This window comes from Phytophthora infestans, genomic scaffold (genome assembly GCF_000142945.1).
Source record: "Phytophthora infestans T30-4 supercont1.6 genomic scaffold, whole genome shotgun sequence".
NCBI classification, from domain to species: domain Eukaryota; phylum Oomycota; class Peronosporomycetes; order Peronosporales; family Peronosporaceae; genus Phytophthora; species Phytophthora infestans.
In genome coordinates this window covers 2038201-2058490 of record NW_003303753.1, presented here as the reverse complement: position 1 = coordinate 2058490, position 20290 = coordinate 2038201, and the positions used below count along the sequence as shown (strand labels likewise).

The following is a 20290-nucleotide window of genomic DNA, read 5'->3' as shown; positions in this document are numbered from 1 at the left end:
CAACGTGGTGACCTCAGGTTCCACAGGGCGTGGATAAGCTACTTTCTGCTGACAGCTGCAGTTGTCATGAACACTGAGAAACAAGCGTTTTCAGAAGTGGTTATCAGAGTTCCACTCACGGTCGCCCCAGACCATAACTGAAGAGGAAGACGTCGGATACGCTTCCTGTGTGGGTAACACAGTGCCACACACGGTCGCCCAGACCATAACTGAAGAGGAAGACGTCGGATACGCTTCCTGTGTGGGTAACACAGTGCCACACGCGGTCGCCCAGACCTTAACTGAAGAGGAAGGCGTGGAACACGCTTCCTGTGTGGGTACAACAGTACCACACGAGGCCACGAGTGCCTCGGATGTCGTAGCGACGACATCCCTAGACGTGGGCAGCAAAGCTCCCCGTCACAGAAGCCGTCGGCAGAGACGCCGCCGCCGCCTCAAGTCGGATCCGAACTTCGTTCCGATCGACGTCGCTTCAAGCGACTCGGAGTCCAGGGCCCGGGCTCCTCCGACAAGGCCGGTGGAAGAGTGTTATCACATCTTCGATAGCGAGACGGGTTTACCCGTCAAGGCATCTGGTGTCCACTTGGAACCGTTGCCAGAGGTTGCAGAGATACTGAACCTCGAGGAAATGACGGCTGAGTCTTTCCTGGCCAACCTCAAGGCTGGAGAGATCGCTGAGATGGTACTCATGAGACCTGAGACCACTCAGGAGGAGCTGAACTCCTCCTCTGTCTTGGACGAGAACGTCCTGGAAGACATGAACAAGCAGCGTCAGGCGCGCTTGGGTTCTGAGATTCTCAAGAACCCCAAGGATCCGGTGTATCCTTTGGTGACGGAGTATGCGGACGTGGTGAATAAACACCCACCGACCCAACTCCCACCGGATCGAGGCGTACGGCACGAGATTGATCTCGTGCCCGGCACAAAGTATTGTGTCACGAGGCAATGGCCTCTCCCGCGCGAACAGTGCGAGGTCATTGATGCCTTCTTCGCCGCGAAAGCGAAGGCAGGCATGGTGCGGGAGTCGAAATCCCCGCACTCGACGCCGACTTTCTGCGTTCGTAAGCCGAACGGAAAGTGGCGTCTGGTTCACGCTTATAACAAGCTGAACAACGCAACGGTGCCGGCCCAAACACCGATCCCACGAAAGGATGTGTTGTTGAACAACATGGCCGGGAGCGTACTGTACAGTGCGCTGGATTTGGGTAGACGGATGCTACCAAATCCTGATGCGAGAGAGTGACATCCCGCTCACCGCGGTAAGCACTCCAAGCGGCATGCTTTGGGGAGTGGCTCGTCATGCCGCAGGGCTTGTCTAACGCCCCGGCGACGTTCAATCGCCTGGTGACGCAATTGTTCCGCCCTTTGCGTACCTTCGTACAGACGTACTTCGACGACATTTTCGTCCATAGCCGTGCCGAGGGAGGCAAGACGGCCATGGAGGTGCATCTAGGACACCTCCGTCGAGTGTTGGACGTGATGCGAGCGAACAAGCTCTACGCCAACATCGACAAGTGCGTTTTCGCGTCACCAGAGATCAAAGTTCTCGGTTGTTTCGTAAGCAACGTGGGCGTTCGGGCTGACCCAGACAAGGTCAAGGCCATAGCAGCATGGCCGACGCCCCGATCCCAGAAGGATCTTCGAAAGTGGTTGGGTTTGGCCAACTACCTTCACAAGTACAGCGCTGGGTACGCGGGCTTCGCTAAGCCTTTGTCGAGCCTCCTTCAGAAGGACGTCGACTGGCTCTCGTCGCGACAGCGCTCACGGCTCCACCGATATGAGTTGAAGGAGGGCCTCCTCTATTATCGGGTAGAGCCCACTGATCCTCCACGGGTGGTTGTACCCAACGACGAGGATCTGAAGTTCGACATCCTCGCGGAGGCGCATGACGCGCCCTCCAGCGGCCACTTGGGCCGCGAGAAGACCTTTCTGTCGGTCTCTCAGTCCTTCTGGTGGACCCACATGTACAAGTGGGTCGCCCGGTACGTCAAGACATGTGAAACATGTCAGCGGGTTAAACCCGCAGGGCACTCTTCGGCTCCACTACAGAGCCTGCCCGTACCGGCTGATTGTTGGAAGTCGATGAGTCTTGACTTCATCTTTGGGCTTCCCGCCGACGGACACGGCAACACCGGAATTTTGGTGTTCGTGTGTCGGCTGAGCAAGATGGTACATCTTGCTCCAGTTCCCGTCACTGTGACGGGCGAACAAACCGCAAGGTTGTTCGTCGATGGCGTGTTCCGCTATCACGGTCTCCCGGAGACGATTGTCTCGGACCGAGACCCGCGGTTCACTGCTGCGTTTTGGAAAACGCTGTTCCCTTTACTGGGAACTCGTCTGCAGATGTCCACTGCGGATCATCCGCAGACAGACGGCCAAACAGAGCGCGTCAATCGAGTGCTCGAGGACACTCTGTGCAGTGTGTGCGCGGCAGCGCCACGTACGTGGTCGACGCAGCTTCCAGTTGTTGAGTTTGCGCTCAACAACGCGGTGCACGCGTCCACGGGGTTCACGCCGTTCTACTTGAACGGCTTCCGCCACCCCAGAGTGCCTCTCACTCTTCGAGGAAACACTGACTCCTCTATTCTAAGTGGGGGAGAGGCTCGGAAAGCCCTTTCCTCCCAGGTCTCGGATGTGAGGCCAGTTTCGCTGCGGAAACAGGTGGAATCCTTTATGGATACCAAGCTGAACATTGTCAGCAGGGTCCGCGATGCCATGGCAGCGGCCCAAGATAAACAAAAGGAGTACTCGGACAAACAAGGAAGAGGAAACTTAAGTATATTTGAGATTGGTGACTTAGTGTTACTAGACACGAGGAACCTACCTCTAGACACTGTTAGCTCTGTCGGCAGCAACAAACTGAAGCACCGCTTCATCGGACCTTATGCAGTCCTGGCCAGACATGGTGCGTCGTACACCATCGACCTTCCAAAGTCAATGACGACGCACCCGACGTTCTATGTCGGACGTCTTAAGCGGTACTTTGACCCGCAGGGGGTTGCTGACTCGCAGACCCCCCTTGACCCAGCTCCTCGAAGCGAGGGCCGGTCACAGTCGTCGACGAGGGCGTCGGAGCAGGCACCCAAGCCTCGGTCGGGACGGCAAGGCTGCGGTCAAGACCGTACGCCGGAGGGGATCCATACGAACGGACCCCGGCGCCATACGCCGAGTACGATGAGTACGCCGGGTACGCACCATACGCGTACGTCTGGGAGTGTGCCGCAGGCGGCTCCGGACGTGGCAACAAAGCCTCGATCCGTCGGATCATGCGAAAGGCCTCGTCCAGATCGGACGAAGAGGCCCGGCGGTCCACCCGCAGGTGCAGGCTCGCGACCTCTCGCTCCACCAGGTCCAGGCGACCCGCAAGACGAGCGAGCTCGCCCTGATTCCCGGCCTGGGCGGCAGCATTACCGCCAGTCCCAAGGCCAAGTGCAATCTCAAGCACGAGGAGACGTTGACGGAGGCGGTCAACCTCAGGGTCCCGTGTCGGACCCGCAGTCGGAGCACTCGAACGAGAGTGGCTCTCGGGAGGCGCCGAGTACTCGTACTCGTACGAGGGCACCTCCGCCCCTGCTTGACCGGAATGGAGAAGTCCACTTCCACGTGGAGCGGATCCTCCAGGAGCAACGGTGTCGCGGGAAGCGACAGCTCCTCGTGAAGTGGAGGGGTTATGCTCACTCCGAGAACTCGTGGGAGCCGATTGAACGGCTCCTGATTGACTGCCCGAAGGCTGTCGCAATCTGGGAACAGAAGCGGCGCAGCTTCATAAGTAGTCCGGGGCTTCTTGCCCGAACGGGGTACGGATGATGAATACATACCGTACCCGCGCTCATCGTGAGCGCTAGAAGCCGCGCGCTTCAGGATGTCCCTTGGCAGCATACGCTTGCTGATCAAGTGGGCAAACCTCACACGAAGATCACGCTGGTCCAGGATGTGGGACAGCTGCTGATCTTCATGGAGTTCCCATAACTCCGTGGGCGAGTACTTGAGAGTCTCCACCCACGCCCAGAACATGTCCTCACAAGAACTCCATGTGGGACAGTTCTCGGGCATAACCCAGGGGTATCCCCAAACAGGATAGAGACCACCCCGGGTCTCGGGCTTCTTACGACAAGTCGTGAAGTCCTTAAGGGGAATGCGGTGTGGCGCGAGAAGCACACACCGAGCAGCCTCCACGTTGTCGACGAACAACTGTTCTTTCTGAACAAGGGCTCGTTCATAGATGCCCCTAGAAGTGTGGCCGCCCACAAGGCCACGAGGAGCGACGAGAAGCTCTAAGAAGAGGTCAGCCCCAGAGCTCTCCTCGGGAGGCCAATACCCTCTTGAGTTGATGGCAGCTCCCTGGCTGACGGGTGCCGCCACCGAACCCCCACGCACACGCTGGGCAGCTTGGAAATTCTCCTGCTGCTGGTCGAGGTCATTCGAGACCTCCCGGGGCTCAACAATGGCACCCTCCTCTTCCTCTTCTTCCTCCTTCTCCTCCTCTTCATCCGAGGAGCCGAAGAGACTCTGATAGGAGCGTCGAGTCTCCTTCTCCTCGCGGAGTGGAGACTTAGAGGCGGTACGCTTCTTTGAGGGCTTGGCGCCTTCGGCTTTAGAGGCCTTAGCGCGCGCAAGACCCTCGGCAAGCGAGAGACGTTTGCGAGGACTCCCTTCCTCATCGCCACCGGCTTTGGGAGTGCCCTTAGCCTTAACGGCCGGACTCTCAGAGCGCACAGAGGTCCTGGGACTGTGATCACCGTGATCACTAGCGGACGACTGCACGCTGTCTTCTTTGTGCTCACTGGGCACTGGGCTGTGCCCTCCCACAGAGCCCGCAGGAGCATCATGAGTGCTCTCGGACTCGGCATCGTCCTCACTGCCCGAGTTGAACTCACGTTCTACGAACCGAGGGTTCGGACGATTGTCTGAAGACGAGGGCGACGGACTGCGGCGCCTGCTTGCGCGCTTGTCCGCAGCCGCGTCACCCGAGGATCCGATAGCCTCGGAGGCCACCTGAGTAGCCTCCTTAAGTGCAGAGCCTTTGCCGTGAGGCTTAGTGCTCTTGGCCTGCGCCTTACCGGCTGCAGCCTTGGAGCGTGTCTTAGCACCGCTCTTAGCAGTGCCACGAGGCATGTTAACGGTCGAAGTGGAGACCTTGACGAAGAGCGCACAGGTTGCTGCTCGAGGCTCTAACTGTAAAGTGAGCCTCCGCCGCGCTCGCGCGGCCGAGTCGATGGTTTTCGACTTTGAGAATGAGAGTTTGTGACGAACATCTCTTCATTCTGATTGGTCGGTAAACCGAACCTAAGTGGGGGAGGATGTAACGGGGTACGTAGCACTAAGTGTACCCTGGTTACATGAAGTGTGACACTTCACACTTCAGGAGTATGACATGTCATACTCCGGGATATTTGGTACAAGGTACCAAGGTCATTCAAAACCAACCATTGGTTAAATGACATTGCATTTCTATAGGTAACTGATAGTCACAAACTTAACCTACCTATAAATATACTCAGTTTACAATCTACCTTATTTAGGTCACTTCGCTCTCTTTAATTAAAGAGGGGACCTGTGAACTGCCGTTCACTGAGAGTTTGTATACTCTCGGAAGATAACTTCCTCTAGCGCAAGGTGCTGTGTGACCCCGTCACAACAACAACAGCACGGCGTCTTGCGACGCATCGTTATATCCAAAGGCTATAACCATAACAGGCACAGATTGGAGTGTCTAATGACTAATTCTGAAACACTTCTAATTTTCTTTCGAGTTTGGTTTGCGAAGTGGTTAATAGTCAGTTTGTTACAAGCTTAACCAGGCAGTACAAGCGGGTATTTGATGCAAGCTGGACAGATATTCTTTGCATTGTTGCAATCTAGGTTTCAGAAACGGCCCGTGAAATCGAGCACGACGCTAAACTAAATATATTATTTAGCGGTTTTAGACTGAAGTGCAGGTGCTTCTGGGTGGAAGATTAAGGTACAGTGATCGCCAACAACAATAAAGAGACTTTGCCAAGCTCACAGACTCAGAGGATTTGGACTAATTATCCCGCCGAAGCGAAGCGAAGGCGGGAAGGCAAAAATCTAGAGTAAAACCTAATTACCGCCGCGTAGCGGCGGCGCTCGGCTAGTAAGTTATCAGTGATAACATGGTAGTAAAAGCTACGGACTATTATTTGTGACCGTGATGGGCATTTGTGAGCCCATCCCGGTCCCTCGCATTCCTGACCAGCCACTGATGTTCCGACTCAAACTTTTCTTGTGGTCTCCAGTTCTGGACACATAAAAAGGCTTGTCATAGAATTACAAGTCAAATCGACGCAGCCGCTCGAGGGAAGTCTCCGTTGACACCGGCATAGTTTCCTCAAGTATGGGTGGTTAAACGGGGGGACGGGCACCGCCAAGCAAGCAACCTTGCGAGCAGGTCATTTGCTGGCATTTGCACCTCGAAGGTGACGGATACGTACACACCCCACCGGCGGTAAAAGCAAATCTCTGGGTTTGTCATTCCCCAATTCACCTCGAACCTCCAGGCTGGTCTCAGGTTGAAGGTGATCCATCCACCTCGCCATCTTATGCAGTACAATAGAGACTTGAACCTCATCAGCTCGTCGCCCTCCTCGCTCTACACCGAGGACGAGGTGTTGACCTTTAAGCAGGAGCTGGCCTCGGTCTCTGGTGCGTCACCCACGAACTCCAGTAGCTCCAATTCGACGCTCGCACCCACGTCCGTCGGTGACGCCAGCCAGACAGCGCTGCTCTCAGCCGCGGACATGGACGACGACCTCTTCAGCGATTACTTAGGCACCTCCGGCCCCGCGACTGACGCCTCCAGCGGTTCGTACCTTGATCTCTACTACTCGACGCCAACGACGCAAGCTCCATTGGGCTTCCCTTCGTCAGCGGTGAGCAACGGACTCCCTCCGTCGGGTGCAGGAGCTCCAGCGACGACCGCGAGACAAAGCGGCGTCAAGCGCGGCTACGACAAGATGGCAACTACGTCAACTAGTGACAAAACGTCGCCCACCGCGGCTGTGGCCACGTCCATGTTGGCCATGCGCGCCAAGCCTCAAAATCCGGTGGTGCACCCTCGCAATACCGTCAACATCGGACGAAGGACTACACCACCTCCACCCGCTGGACCCAAGAGAGAACAGGAGGACAGCAACAATGCCACAACGCCCACGAAGAAGACCAAAGTTTCACGAGAGCGGCAACTTAAGATCAACGCGGCGTCTCGACGATGTCGGAAGAAGCAGAAACTGGAGCTGCAGTTCCTTCGCACACACGTCGTGGAGCTCCAAGCGGCTCTAAGAGACCAAGTCAACTACCTACAAGGCCAGCTATCCCAACAACAACGCGCTGCTCGCCTCTCGCACTTCGTAGACGACAGCATGAGGAAAGTGGAGGAGATGAGCTCTGGCGCGCGTCCCAGTCCGGCAGCGACGCCCACAGCTCCACTCGTGTCCTTCAGCTCGGATCTTCTCCCATTCAGGTCCGAAGATCACAGCGGAGAAGACACCGACGGCACGCACAGTAACGATCCAGTGCACCACATTGAGACCGACGACGCTAGCAGCGTCCACACGATCGACCCGGCCACGGGCTACTCGTTGAGTGACGAGCGCAAGAAGGAGCTGCTGCATATCGCGTCCTTTGTGCGCGTAAACATCAGCTTGGAGAGCAGCAGCTTCGCACCGGAAGTGATCTCCTGTCTCCCGATCGAAATGGACGGCTGGCAACTGCGTCTGGCCATTACAGAGAAAAATTACACGATCCACAACCAGAAATTCTTCCCGTGTAATGTCAAGGACATGTTCGACTTTTGCTGGGAGACGAATGTGGCTCAGAAGATCTCTATTAAGCACGGGAAGAAGCACTATGTCGTTGTTACGCCTCTGGATCAAGATGTGGCCCACGTGTACTCGAAGACTACGGGGAAATGGTCTTTGAACGTACACGGCGTCCCCAATGTCAGCTACAACAGTCTTGTGTGTCGACGATTCATGCCGGAGGAACAACGAGCTATTATCTGTCAACAGAGTGTCTTGGAGGAGCGAGATTTCCAGGACGAGAGCACGTTACCGTGGCTGTTCAAGCGGTGGGTTGTGTTCCGGCCCCAGATTCAAGACGGCATCGAAGGAACCTTTGTAGAGGCCTACCGCACGGCCAGCTACGCCACGGGGCGACTGATTTACAAGGAGAACAAGACGTACGACAGCTTCTGCGAACACCTGATCCGACGCTACGCCGAGTCCAACTCGCTCTTGGAGCGGATGATGGCGCGGGACAAGCGCTTCGCACACGCCTTCGACGCCAGCGTCCGCTCGAGCGCCGAGGCCGAGTCTGCCACTGTCTCGGACCGCATGATCAAGGATCTGCTGCTCTTCTGAGCTGTCGGTCGACCGGCCAAAATATTTAAATGCATTTGGAGAGTTGTCTATTCACACGTGCGCTTACGCCTGTTTGTCGCTGGGGGTAGACAGGTTACAGATACATGTGTTTGTTTCGGGGCTTGGGCAGCGGCGTCCACGTGACGTCGAACGGACGAGGCACGTCGCTGAGTGCGCGTTGCTCGTCCGTCATATTGGCTTCGGCCTCGAGCCACTCGGCGAAGTATTCGTCGAGGGATTCTCGGACTTCCATGACGTTCTTCTTCTTCTTGTGGCTGTCTTCTTCCTCTTCGTCGTCGTCTTCATCGTCGTCGTCTTCATCCACACCAAAGCACAAAGGGTCTTCGTCGTCTTGCAGATCGCCTTCCTCCTCGCGTGCTAACTGCTCTTCTTCCTCTTTCTTCTTCTCTTTCCTCTCGTTCTTGGCCATATTCTTCTTGAGTCGCAAATATTCGCTAAACAGCACCGCGTCTCGCTTGGAAAGACTCCGACGACACTTTCTCTTGCTCACATGTTCATCCAACAACTCAATCACTTGCGCAGCCTCCACGAACGACGGGAAGCGTAGATCCAAGCGTCCATTTGTGAGCATCACGCCTCGAGGCACCAAGCCCGACACCTTCATGTTCAGTCCCGCATTAGTCAAGATCTCGTTCACTTGATCCACCAACTCTCCGACTGTAGTTCCGTACGGAACGTTCATTAAAGTGACGCCCGAGTGCTCGTCCACTGTTGACGAGAACACGGGGCGGTACTCCTTCCAGCCAGCCATCATGACGCCGAAGATCTGCAACGCTCGCATCGTCGCCTTGCGACAGGCGCTTTCCGACTCAAATTCCACCACCGCTTGGTACGGCGTCTTCTTGTCACTGGCGATGATCTTCTGCTTGTACTTGGGCATCTTCATGGTCTTGAGTTCCTTGCCCTTGGGCAGCGAGTCGTCCGATTTCGTCTTTTTCGCTTTCTTCTTCTTCTTTTTGGGCTTCTCATCGTCGTCCGCTTCTTCGTCGTCGTCTTCTTCTGGTTCGTCGTCTTCTTCATCGTCGTCGTCCTCTTCGTCGTCTATATTTTCATCCGGCGACTCGGGCGGACCGTTGATGGGGTTGGAGAAGAGGAAGAAGCGCTTGACGCCTCCCACGTGACCCAGCGCGTTCTCCAAGTGTTTCTTGGTCACACCGTGCGGTAGATTCCGGTAGAACGCGCAGTGTGACGGCTGCCACGCGGTCTCCAGACGCTCGCGACCGGCGTCGTTCAACGGCTCCAACACACCTCGACCGCGTAGCAGTTTCCTGGAGTGACGCAGCTTGACGCGACAGATCGTGAGCGTCTCCACGGACAATTGTTGATACACTTCCTCGAACATGGGCATAATGGCTTCAGCATCGCGAGGACCGAGCGTCTTCCGTACATCCAATAGAAACGTTTCTCCAAACGTGGCACGGTTCGGTCGCCACGCCAGCTTGTACTTGAGGAAGCGCGTGAAGAACATGTGATACTTGCGGTCGTCCAGCACCGACACGATGTTCCAGGCCGTCGTGATGACCTTCTCATGCTGCTCTGGAGTCAATTTCTTTGGAATCGACTGCGTCGGCTCCACTTCGTCGATATCGTTGATCAGAATGTGACCCACACGCATACGCGTCTCCAGTAAAGCTCGGATGATGGCTTCATTCCGCATCTGGTGGTGCTGCAGCGCCGTCGTCGCTACTTCCGAGTCAAAGTCCTCGTATGTGGCATTATCGCCCGATAGAAACGGCACGAGCTCGGACAGAAGCTGTTCGTGGTATGTATCGGGGAAAGCTGTCTGGATATTGCACACCATCTCCTGGAAGATCTTGCGATGCAGCTTGGAGGTCTTGACCGACGCCAGCATGGCCACGAGCATCTTGGAGATGGTTTCATTCGACAGTTCAGTCTTCATAAAGTCCACGATCCCTTGGGTCTGTGACAGTAGCATGCGGAAGTCAATCCGGTCGTTTTCCAGGTTGAATTCCTCCCACTCGGCGTCCACCGCGTCGATGTCTTCGTCGTCCTGCTTAAAAGAGTGTTTCTCCAGTCCCAGCATGTCGGCGTAGTGCGAATATCCCTCCATGTCCAGCACCTTTCGGAAATCCGCCTTAACCTGCCATAAACTGGACTTGGAGCCGCGGTTAAAGCCCGCGGCGGGGCGCTGCATGAGCTTGAGCGAGTTCAGACACGCCAAACGGCAGTAGCAGAACACAACGCTCACAAATTTTGGGTCCGCGACTAAATCTGGATGCAGCCCCATGATCTGAGGCACCACAAACTCGTCGATTGGGCTCCCTACTGCATGCGTCTCAATGGTGACGACGTTGGTCTCCTCGACGGCGTCGCCGCCCATTCGCGAGTCGATTTCTAACTGGTCAATGACGTCGTCTCGCCCCTGTAGGAACGCAAGCATGTAGCTGAACTCCTTCTTGTTGCTCTCACCGAATCGCGTCTCCAATGAGCGCAGGAACTGCTTCCTGGAGAGGCCAGTGACGCGCGGCAGCGTCGCGTACTGCGCAATACGGTGGATGACCTTGCCAATCTCCAGCTCCGACATGGAATGACGCAATACAGCCATGATTCGCTCGGCTTTTGCGGTCGCCTCGGCTCTAGATTCCTCGCGAATGCCCTCCTCTTCCTGATATTCGTTGTGTTCCTTATATTCGGCCTCGCTGATGGGGAAACCGATGCGTTGCGCTGTAAATTCAACGTCTTGATGCTGATGCTGTTCGTCTTCGTGGTATGATGCTAGAAACTGCAGCGTCTCGGGCTGCGTGTGGCCGTTGTTGCCATTGTGGAAGCCATTGACACGCGGAGCAGAGTCAGTTGCAACAAACGGAGTGATAGAGCCGCCCAAAGGACGCTTGGCAGGATCCGTAGCGTCGCTGAAGGCGCGAACAATGAGCTGCAGACGCTGGTTGCGATCGGTCTGAGCGCGGAGACGCCGCAGCGCCGTCGGACGCAGCACGCGCATAATTGTGGTGGCTAGGCGAAGAGCTACGTTGGCCAATGATGGACGAAAGCGGTGGCTTGTGAATTATTGGTGTTCGAAACATTAAATGTGATATAGTGGAGGTTGTGATTATTTCTAAAAGGTGTTTTTAATTAAAGAGTGCCTTGAAGAGACACTGTCAAAATGGCGGACGAAGCCAAGAGCAACAAACTGAATCGCGAGTTGCTGCGCTGGATTCAAAGCTTGGACTTGGCTTACTCCATTAAGAATGTAAAGAGGTGCGTTGACTATTGGAGTATATGGTTGTTTGCCACTGCGAATTATTATTCTAAAGGTCATTCATTACCAGAGACTTTGCCAATGGGTTCCTGGTAGCCGAGATTTTATCGCGGTATTATGACAAGGACATCAGTATGCATTCGTACGACAACGGCATCGGAATGAAAGTCAGGAAGGATAATTGGGACCAATTGGTTAAGATCTTCGGCCGCTTCGTGGACCTGGAGCCTTTGACTAACAAGAGCGACATCGACGCCATCGTCCACTGCCAGAACGGAGCCGCAGTTGTATTTCTAACGAAACTCTATCAATGCTTGACTAAACGCACTATCCAACCTACAGCGGTGGCTAATCTTCCCTCATCAGGACACATAGCAGCACCCATGAGCATCGCGAAGAGCTTGAACACAGTGGATGAGATCCCTCCGTACGCCAAACCTACCAACTCGGCGTTTATTCGAGACAAGATGCGTGAGCCTGAGATCGCTGAGATGCGAGACCAGACGCAGCTCAACCGCAGGGTGCGTGACATTCACTCGCAGCTCGAGGAGACGCAGCATCTTGAACGCTTGATGACAGACACACCTGATCGGTATCCAGCCATCCGCAGTGCTAGTAAAGCCACAGTCTTACGTGGAGCTACGAAGCCTGTTCGAAACGACGACAGCAACCCCGTGCTGATGACGCAGCAGATTGTACGCGAGGTTCAGATCAAAACAATCAACCAAAAAGGACTCGAGAAACTACGTGCGACCCGAGAAGCCAAAGAGAATGAATCGCTGGGCTATTCAGGCTCCAGTTGTCTCCTTGGAGAGGCTCGCGGTGTCGCGTCCTTCGATACCCGCGGAATGAATGGCAGCATGCCGGAAGTTATACAGAAACGCCGTCCTCTCGATCTACTAAACGAAATAGTAGCCCGTAAACTCTCGAGTATGGAGCTGATACTGAAGCCACGTGGAGGAAAGGATAAATTTGAGAACTTCTTGGATAACGTGTCCGAAGGAAACGTCTTCGGCGAGAGTGAGTGTGCCAAAGTGCTTGGAAGTATTGAAGAGGAGGTTGAATTACTTGCTGGAGCTTTCTTGGACTTCCCACGAGACTTTTGGAAGTTTGTCGGTCTCATGTATCCAATGCTTGCTGAACACGACGAAAGCCATATTCTCTTCCACACAACAGTGCATCTCTTCATCGTATTAGGACAACACTGCGTTCGTCGGGACAGCTCTGCCGCTTCGCTCTTTATGCCCGAGTTTTTACTCCCTAAGCTCACGGTGATTCTATACCAATATTCCAACAAGCGTGCCCCACTGCTTCGTATACTATACGCGTTCTTGCCCAATACGGTGCTGGCTCACATCCAAGCCATCAAGCAATTGCGCGAGGCTCTGAATGATGACATTCCGCTGTTCATTCACCTGCTGGCAGTTCTAATCGTCATGGAAAGCGAACTAGACGAAACTCTCGTTGATCTGTACCATTATTACTGCTGCATCGGGTTAGAGACTACGTGTGAGAAGCTACGTGCTGCGTGTTTATCCATGTTGATCCCATTCCTCAACTACGACGTGAATCTTGTCGTGGATCTACTGCCACGCTTGACGCAACTCTCGTCTCGACATGCGTGGTGGGAGGTGAAGGCTCAACTCGTCATTGTTGCATCCGCTGTACTTCGCATTGTACCAACGCAACGGAACGAAGACGAATCCAACGGAGTTACGGAGGAACCACCTCGAGATTTTACAGAGCAGATCGAGTTGTGTTTGACAATTATTGAGCGAGAATTCCACCCGGAAGCAAGTCTCAACTTGAGGCGGGTTGGGTTATCCTATCTCTCGAGGAATCTGGAGCACTACCAGGAACTCGTTCCACTATACATTGACGTGCTGCTTAGTCTACCAGCGGTTGTACGTCACGTGATGCTGTTCACTAAAGACACTGGAACAGGCCGCGAGGCTGCAAGTGAGGATGAGGAAGATACAAAACCATCCACTGGAATCGAGAACCAGTTGCCTATCCTCGGCGCTTCTGGAGCCGTGTACCAACTCCTGCCACTGGTAACTAACTGGGACTCGATGGCTATTGCTAAGCAGGTTTTCTATGAGCACAAGAACAACAACTCAGCTGACCCGGACGTTCTTTTGGTCATCTTGAAATGCTTTGAACAATTGTTGCACACAAATCAGCAACTCAACGTGAGAATGCTCTATGATCAGATGAAAAATTACGTGGTTCTTGGCTTTGCAAGCGCCAACACTTGTAAGCTCAGCGCTAGTATCTTCAGAATTGCTGTTGCCGCGTTGGATGGAAGTGACACTGACGTTTTCCAGTACGCGGCACTTGTAGATGCGCTACAACAACTCATCACGAGAGACGTCGAGGACGTTCGCCAACAAACTGTCGTCAAGATGCTGCACGACGCACACGTCTTGAGTTCTGTATGGGCGGAGCGAGTTCTGCGCTGTGTGAGCAACCTGCGATCCACGTGCGACGCCGATACATTTAAGGCGTCACTCTTCTCAATCACGTTTGAGCTCTGACATTAGGAAGGATAGAAACGTTTCTGAGAGCAAACTTTTTTTTACCTTTCCTGAACAGAGATAATAGCTTGTCTTTCCATTTTACTACACGCTATTCTAGCTGACAAGAAAGCTCGCAATCGCTCTCTGCAACGCAATAAATGCCCCGAGGCAGCATTTAGATCACCGAATACTCTCGTCAAAAAGTCCCCGTAGAAGCAGCTTATCTGATCGTCACTGCAGCCCTGGAGTATGCGCAAACGGGGGGAGCGGCTCCGTTTCCGAGCTTTCTGGGGGTAGCGCCGCCGTTGAAGCGAGTGCACACAGGGTAATTGGTCATCGACGTCGTAATAGTGGCCTTAGAAATGGTGCCACGGTCATTGTAGTTCGAGTTCATACGGATGAGCTCGGCCGTCGGGTTGACACTGACGACACCGTCCACGATAACGCCCCGCTTCACGGGGCCACACGTGCCGCACGACTCAAACAATCGGCCTGAATTTACCATGTAGAAGCCGCCACTGACAACAACAGTGCCCGAGGCCTGGGCGAAGATGACGCGACGTGCAACATTTCTAGCTCCTCCGCCAGTGATCGTCGTGATTCCTGTACCCGAGTTTACGTGCAGCGCTCCCTGTACCGAGTCCTTGAACCACACGTTCACTAGCGCGCAATTGTGCGTCTCACAGAAGACGCCTCCGCCACCAGCGATAATCACGTTGCTCAGCGTTCCACCAGCCTGTACGACGAACACGGCGTTCGCTCTGGTCATCTTCGCGCCTGATCTGAATGCTACATTGCTGCGCTTGAAGGTTTTCATACCACCGTCGAATGGCGTGGAAGGGCCCACTGTCCGAGGCCTCGTGAGTGGCACCATTCCCTTGGAAGTTGGCCACACACCGGCCGCGCGCTCTTCGTCCTGTGCCGCCATGACCTCGCCTGGCTTGTAGTCCTCCGGGAACGTTGTCGTGTCTACAGCCAATTTGCGGCTCTCTCCACTGAACACTACGCTGTCGAAAGTCACATCGTCACTCATTTCCAGCGTCTCCATCGCTGCAGCAAACATACAACACCGCAACATTTTTTCGTCGTCAATTAATTGGGTTTCTCGTCCTTATATGCAACAACGGAGACGCTGCCTCTGCAGTACCTTGTGCGGCAAACGCGCAGCTGGCCACCAGCAGCGCAAGGAGCCGCTTCATGATGCTACAAAGTCTCCCAATGTGGTTGTGCGTCAAGAGCACCCTCTGTTGAGCTCTTCCGTCCGCTTGTATTTGTGTGCCACCAAGTGGCGGAAAGGAAATTGCCGCAAATCGGAGACTTTTGCTCGGCGACACAGAGAAGGGGACACAGCAAAGGCGTTCTTGGCCTGAAGCTTTGACAACTGGCATCATTTTGGATGTGCTCAAACCATTACTGCAACTTTTGCGATTTTTACAGGTTGATCTAAATTTTCCAAAAACTAGTGTTACGCTAGCTGTTAATCAGTGGCCATGCGTCATCGGAAGCGGTCAACGACGGCCAAACCGCTACATGCGTCGGGTATTACGGCAACAGGCTCCACGACCAATTGGGAGAAGGCGAGGGACACTCGTAGTGCTCCTGTACGTCGGAAAAAGCAGATTCGTGGCGAGAGATCAACGTTCGTGAATCCCAAAAAGGTCACCAAAAAGCGTGAGAAGCGGAGGCGGAGAGGTAAACCGAATGGAGACAGCAGCACTGCAGCTACGAGTCCTAGTAATGAAACGCCGATGGATACAGAGCTGAGGTTGTTTGCAGCAAAAGTGGCGCTATCTTCTCAGGAGAGACAACTGCGCACAACAGTGTTTGAGGACGTGCGTGACCTGATCACATCGGCGTACCAGAACGCTACGGTGAAGCTCTACGGGTCCTCCAGCACGGGCCTGGACACTTTTCGCAGTGATCTGGATATTACAGTGGGGAATATTACACTGTCTCCGTCGCAACCATGGCCTCCTGTTGTGGTGGATGAAGACGAACTAGCTCAAGTGCTGGAAACTCGTGATAGTGGGGCTGGACAAACAAATATTAAGACTCTGCCTGGTCCAATACCGGTAGAGGAAACGGAGTCCTCATTCTCGTTGAACCTGGCGCTGCCTGTGGGAACGATGGCCTCTGAGGACAACGCGGACATCACACGTCGTGTGCAGCCCACCGCAGCCTCACACTGGAACCCGACACTGCGTAGACGTAAGCTGCGCGTTCTGCGAGCGTTGCAGTTTCTGTTGAAGTCTCAAAGGCCTCATTTCCAAGTAAAGTGCTTGCACAAGGCCAAAGTCCCCATTCTCATGGTTCTAGACACGAAGACAAAGCTATCTATTGATATCGGCGTCAACCGTGAGTTGTTCGAGACCAGCGAGCACGGACGCTCGACTTGTCTTGTGCAAAGACTGCAGAGCACATTGGGAGCGCCGTTTACGACAATAATCATGTTTATGAAGGAGTTTCTGCACCAGTTCGACCTGGATAAACCGTTCACCGGCGGCCTGGGCAGCTTTCGACTGTACATGATGGTGGCGTATATCTTCCAACGTAACAGCTCCAAGCAAAAGACCAAGTCAGTATCGTCTCTATTGCTGGCATTCTTCGAGCTGTTCGGCAACAGGAAGCTGCCCAATTTCTTGCATGAGGACACGCAACTACCGCTTCCGCTAGGAGACGGCGGCCACATGGATTTTGGTGGCGTCTTCCGCATCGACGACTGCGTGGACACGTTTGCAATGGCTTTCGACATCTTGAAGTCTACGGGGAACATCGGGTCCATTATTTATGAGGAGCGTCTGGAGAAGGACCGCAAAAAGTGTCAAGCGATAGAAGAGTGAGTTATTGTAGCCATGTCTTGGAGCTTGAACTGCTTGAAGGTTGCAGGAACCCCAATCCAATCCTTGAATGCCTCAAAGAATTGATTTCGCTGATTGTTGCGAGTGGTGACAGCTGTCGATGTAGAAGATGTAGAGAGTGTGGTCGATGATGTAGCCACAGGAACTGCTCGCTTGAGCTCAAGATAGTCGAGATCACTGACGAGGCTGACGAGGTGCTGAAATGCGCGTAGCAGGTTCCTCTTTGCCAGACGTGAAGCCACCTTGTCCATGGCGACTCGATCCATCTTTGACGCCTTCTTGGCGCCCTGCTTGAACCCTGTAGCTGCCATCAGGAACTCGAGCTCGAACTTGTTAAAGAACTTGGCTACAAGCGGGTTCTGTTGTTGTACTCGAGTCCAATAGGGTTCCCGTGTCGTCCAGTTGAGTGCTAGACTCGATGGAGTTCGGTCAGAAGCCCGTCGACGACTGAAGTGAGGAATGTCGGAAGCCACAGACGTCTCGCAGCTTAATTGCGCTCCATCCACCAGTGCCTTTCGGTCTTGTAGTCGTGTACACAGAGCTCGCTGAAGCGCGTATTCTTGCTTCGTCACTGACAGTGCTTCCTCGTCTTTACTCACAATGAAGGAGCTTAAAAAGATCGGCTCAAACCACTGCAACAGCAGCGAGCCTTGCAGTCCTAGTGCGTTCCACTTGGCCAGTTTATCAGAGCAACTCATGGACAACGTCTGCTTCTCCAGCGGTAGATCGGATCGTCCAGACTTCACACGCGCAATGCCAACTGCTTGTGCGAATTTCTTGTCTGGCGGCGTGTCATCAGCGTCTTCATCTCTCGGCCGCTTGCTGTGCGCTTTGGCTCCTGTCAGACGTAACGCACTCCGCTCTCTCTGACCCGCCTGTCCAGTCTTGGCTTCGCGTTGCTGCACTAATTCATCGACAACATCGTGACGCAGTTCGTAGATGGCGGCGTCGCCACAGGGCGCTTCGCTGATGAAGAGATGCAGCGAATGCTGTGGCTTAAGTACTAGACGACGCGACGTTGAATGTCGCTCGAAGATCGAATGCTCACTTAGCTCCAGCCCGTTTTCCTGCCAAGAGAGCGCCTCGGCGTACAAATAGCGGAGGAGCGCTCGTCTGGCCAGCACTTCAGCGTGGCAATCGTTGACTACGAGGCCATCGGCGTTCAGGTCGCGTCGACCGAGGCATTTGTTGCCCGTAGCTACTGCTAGAACGCGGAGTTTATCGTTGGGCTCTGAGGATGGGGAGCACAATACGATGCCTGCGAGGACCGTCCACTCTGAGGGGAGAACTTTCTTCTGGCATTGCGAGTTGCTCTCGAACCATTGCAGCACAGAACGCGCTACGTCGGAAGCGATGGCTGGTGACGGCATTTTTGTGAGTACCATGTCATTCATGTGGGGTGAACGGAATGCCGTATAAGGTCCGACCTGTGAACTTGTCTTATTACGTGTTAGTCTACTGTAGAGTCTACTCATCGTTGCTACCCGTTGGCTTTGATGGGGCGGGGTTGTCATTCTTTGGCCTCGTCTCGAGGAATAGCAGTGGAACCATGCCCAACAGACAGCCGATAGTTACGCCGATAGAGCTGCCTGTGACCTTCGCCAGTCGTGTGCTCTTCAATAGCATCTACGATAACAGTAATTGGCAAGCAGTGAGAAGATCAATACTATCAGTACACACACAGGTTGCGAAGCAATACCAAGAGAGAGACACACACCTGCTCGTTGGTCAGTGCTGGAACAGGAAGTCCAATTCGCGCGCAGAAATCTTCGACCACGTTGCCCAGTCCCAGACCCGCAATATCCGAGATGGTGTTGCCGATGCCGGCTGCTGCCATGGATGAAATACCAAGCGACACGCCCAGCGTGAGGTCAATGTAGTCTCCGGCGATGATCATGATGAAGTTGTCCACGAAGCCGAAGCCGATGAACGGCAGCCCCATCTGCAACGCCACCATCTTGAGCTCCTGCGTTGTCGGGGGCGTCACAGCAGCAGCATTCGCAGTTTCACTCGCTGGCGTGCTCGTTCGTACAGATTTTAGCGCCCGAGACAAGTTCCGCGTCGTGGCTGGTGACAACAAGCCGCTCAGCTTCTGCGCCGCCTCTGGGTCCGTCTTCATTGCCGTCTCCAGGTCTCGTAGCAATGACGCATTCTCAGCACTAGTCGGTGGAGGCTTCGAGTGAAACGCGGCTGTGGCGTGGTTAGCGGTGCGCCTGCGGAGGAGGCGGAGGCCGAACATGCTGAACACCAAGCAGAGACTCGAGTGACGTTTTTTATTTGCTAAACGTGTATGTTTTAGCATAAATCGCTACGAAATAATTTGTGTACGTCGGCAGCGTCATCAAACCGCTGTTGTTGATGTGCCACAGCCCACTCGAGTGTATATAGCGTACGGCCACTCAAGGCTTGAGTCGAGGCATTCCAGATCTTCGCAGACGTCGCAGATCAACATGTCGAGCCCCATCGAGCAGTCTAAGCGCACCGTACGACCACTGCAGACTCGCTGATCATCTACAGCCACGTGCTAATTCGTCGCTATGTCACAGGCTGCGCGCCAGGCCGTGGACGAGTACGTCAAGAGCGGATACGTCGTGGGTGTCGGCAGCGGCTCCACGGTCGTGTACGCCGCTGAGCGTCTCGGAGAGCTCGTCAAGGAGAAGAAACTCACGGACATCAAGTGCATCCCGACGTCGTTCCAGGCCAAGCAGCTCATTGTCCAGCACAAGCTCACGCTCTCGAGTCTGGACGAGAACCCCGTGATCGACGTCACCATTGATGGAGCTGACGAAGTGGATCTCCAACTCAACTGCATTAAGGGCGGAGGTGGCTGTCAGCTGCAGGAGAAGATCGTGGCGTTTGCAGCCAACAAGTTCGTGGTGATCGCTGACTACCGCAAGGAATCCAAGCAGCTTGGCGAGCAGTGGACGCAGGGCGTGCCCGTCGAGGTCGTTCCGATGGCCTACGTGCCGCTTATGAACAAGATGGAGCAGGACTTCGGCGGTAAGTCCGTGCTGCGTATGGCCAAAAGCAAGGCTGGACCTGTGGTCACGGACAACGGCAACTTCGTGCTGGATGTCAACTTCGGCGTCATCAACGACCCTAAGACGCTGTGCGATCGTCTCAAACTGCTGCCTGGTGTCGTGGAGGTCGGACTCTTCTGTGGCATGGCTGAGAAGGCCTTCTTCGGACAGACGGACGGCTCGTTCACCACACGGGTAGCGGACAAGTCTGCCTAAGTTTTGTGAGGCGTTTCTCTCTACAAGGAAAAGATAATGCAGTACTACTGACCTACAT

General features: G+C 54.4%; 7 protein-coding genes across 7 annotated transcripts; 4 read left to right on the top strand and 3 right to left on the bottom strand.

Annotated features, from left to right (window-relative positions):
* Nucleotides 1–7397: 7397 nt before the first annotated feature.
* Nucleotides 7398–8378, top strand: PITG_04671 (uncharacterized protein; the record flags this gene model as incomplete). The annotated part of the gene is made up of 1 exon (XM_002905364.1): nucleotides 7398–8378. One exon carries the CDS (start codon nucleotides 7398–7400, stop codon nucleotides 8376–8378), a length of 981 nt encoding a protein of 326 aa, XP_002905410.1.
* Nucleotides 8379–8408: 30 nt separating this feature from the next.
* PITG_04670 (uncharacterized protein) lies at nucleotides 8409–11361 on the bottom strand (the record flags this gene model as incomplete). Its single annotated transcript, XM_002905363.1, has 1 exon — nucleotides 8409–11361. One exon carries the CDS (start codon nucleotides 11359–11361, stop codon nucleotides 8473–8475), a length of 2889 nt encoding a protein of 962 aa, XP_002905409.1.
* Nucleotides 11362–11523: 162 nt separating this feature from the next.
* Nucleotides 11524–14156, top strand: PITG_04669 (uncharacterized protein; the record flags this gene model as incomplete). Its single annotated transcript, XM_002905362.1, has 5 exons — nucleotides 11524–11618; nucleotides 11690–12645; nucleotides 12697–13295; nucleotides 13341–13523; nucleotides 13626–14156. The coding sequence occupies 5 exons, from the start codon at nucleotides 11524–11526 to the stop codon at nucleotides 14154–14156; spliced, it is 2364 nt and encodes a 787-aa protein (XP_002905408.1).
* Nucleotides 14157–14358: 202 nt separating this feature from the next.
* PITG_04668 (polysaccharide lyase, putative) lies at nucleotides 14359–15337 on the bottom strand (the record flags this gene model as incomplete). The annotated part of the gene is made up of 2 exons (XM_002905361.1): nucleotides 14359–15188; nucleotides 15286–15337. 2 exons carry the CDS (start codon nucleotides 15335–15337, stop codon nucleotides 14359–14361), a joined length of 882 nt encoding a protein of 293 aa, XP_002905407.1.
* Nucleotides 15338–15628: 291 nt separating this feature from the next.
* On the top strand, nucleotides 15629–16978 carry PITG_04667 (uncharacterized protein; the record flags this gene model as incomplete). Its single annotated transcript, XM_002905360.1, has 4 exons — nucleotides 15629–15728; nucleotides 15772–15781; nucleotides 15874–16120; nucleotides 16226–16978. 4 exons carry the CDS (start codon nucleotides 15629–15631, stop codon nucleotides 16976–16978), a joined length of 1110 nt encoding a protein of 369 aa, XP_002905406.1.
* A 447-nt stretch (nucleotides 16979–17425) lies between these two features.
* PITG_04666 (uncharacterized protein) lies at nucleotides 17426–19251 on the bottom strand (the record flags this gene model as incomplete). Its single annotated transcript, XM_002905359.1, has 4 exons — nucleotides 17426–17443; nucleotides 17596–18353; nucleotides 18481–18622; nucleotides 18714–19251. The coding sequence occupies 4 exons, from the start codon at nucleotides 19113–19115 to the stop codon at nucleotides 17426–17428; spliced, it is 1320 nt and encodes a 439-aa protein (XP_002905405.1).
* Nucleotides 19252–19411: 160 nt separating this feature from the next.
* On the top strand, nucleotides 19412–20268 carry PITG_04665 (ribose-5-phosphate isomerase; the record flags this gene model as incomplete). Its single annotated transcript, XM_002905358.1, has 2 exons — nucleotides 19412–19479; nucleotides 19543–20268. The coding sequence occupies 2 exons, from the start codon at nucleotides 19447–19449 to the stop codon at nucleotides 20230–20232; spliced, it is 723 nt and encodes a 240-aa protein (XP_002905404.1).
* Nucleotides 20269–20290: the final 22 nt, after the last annotated feature.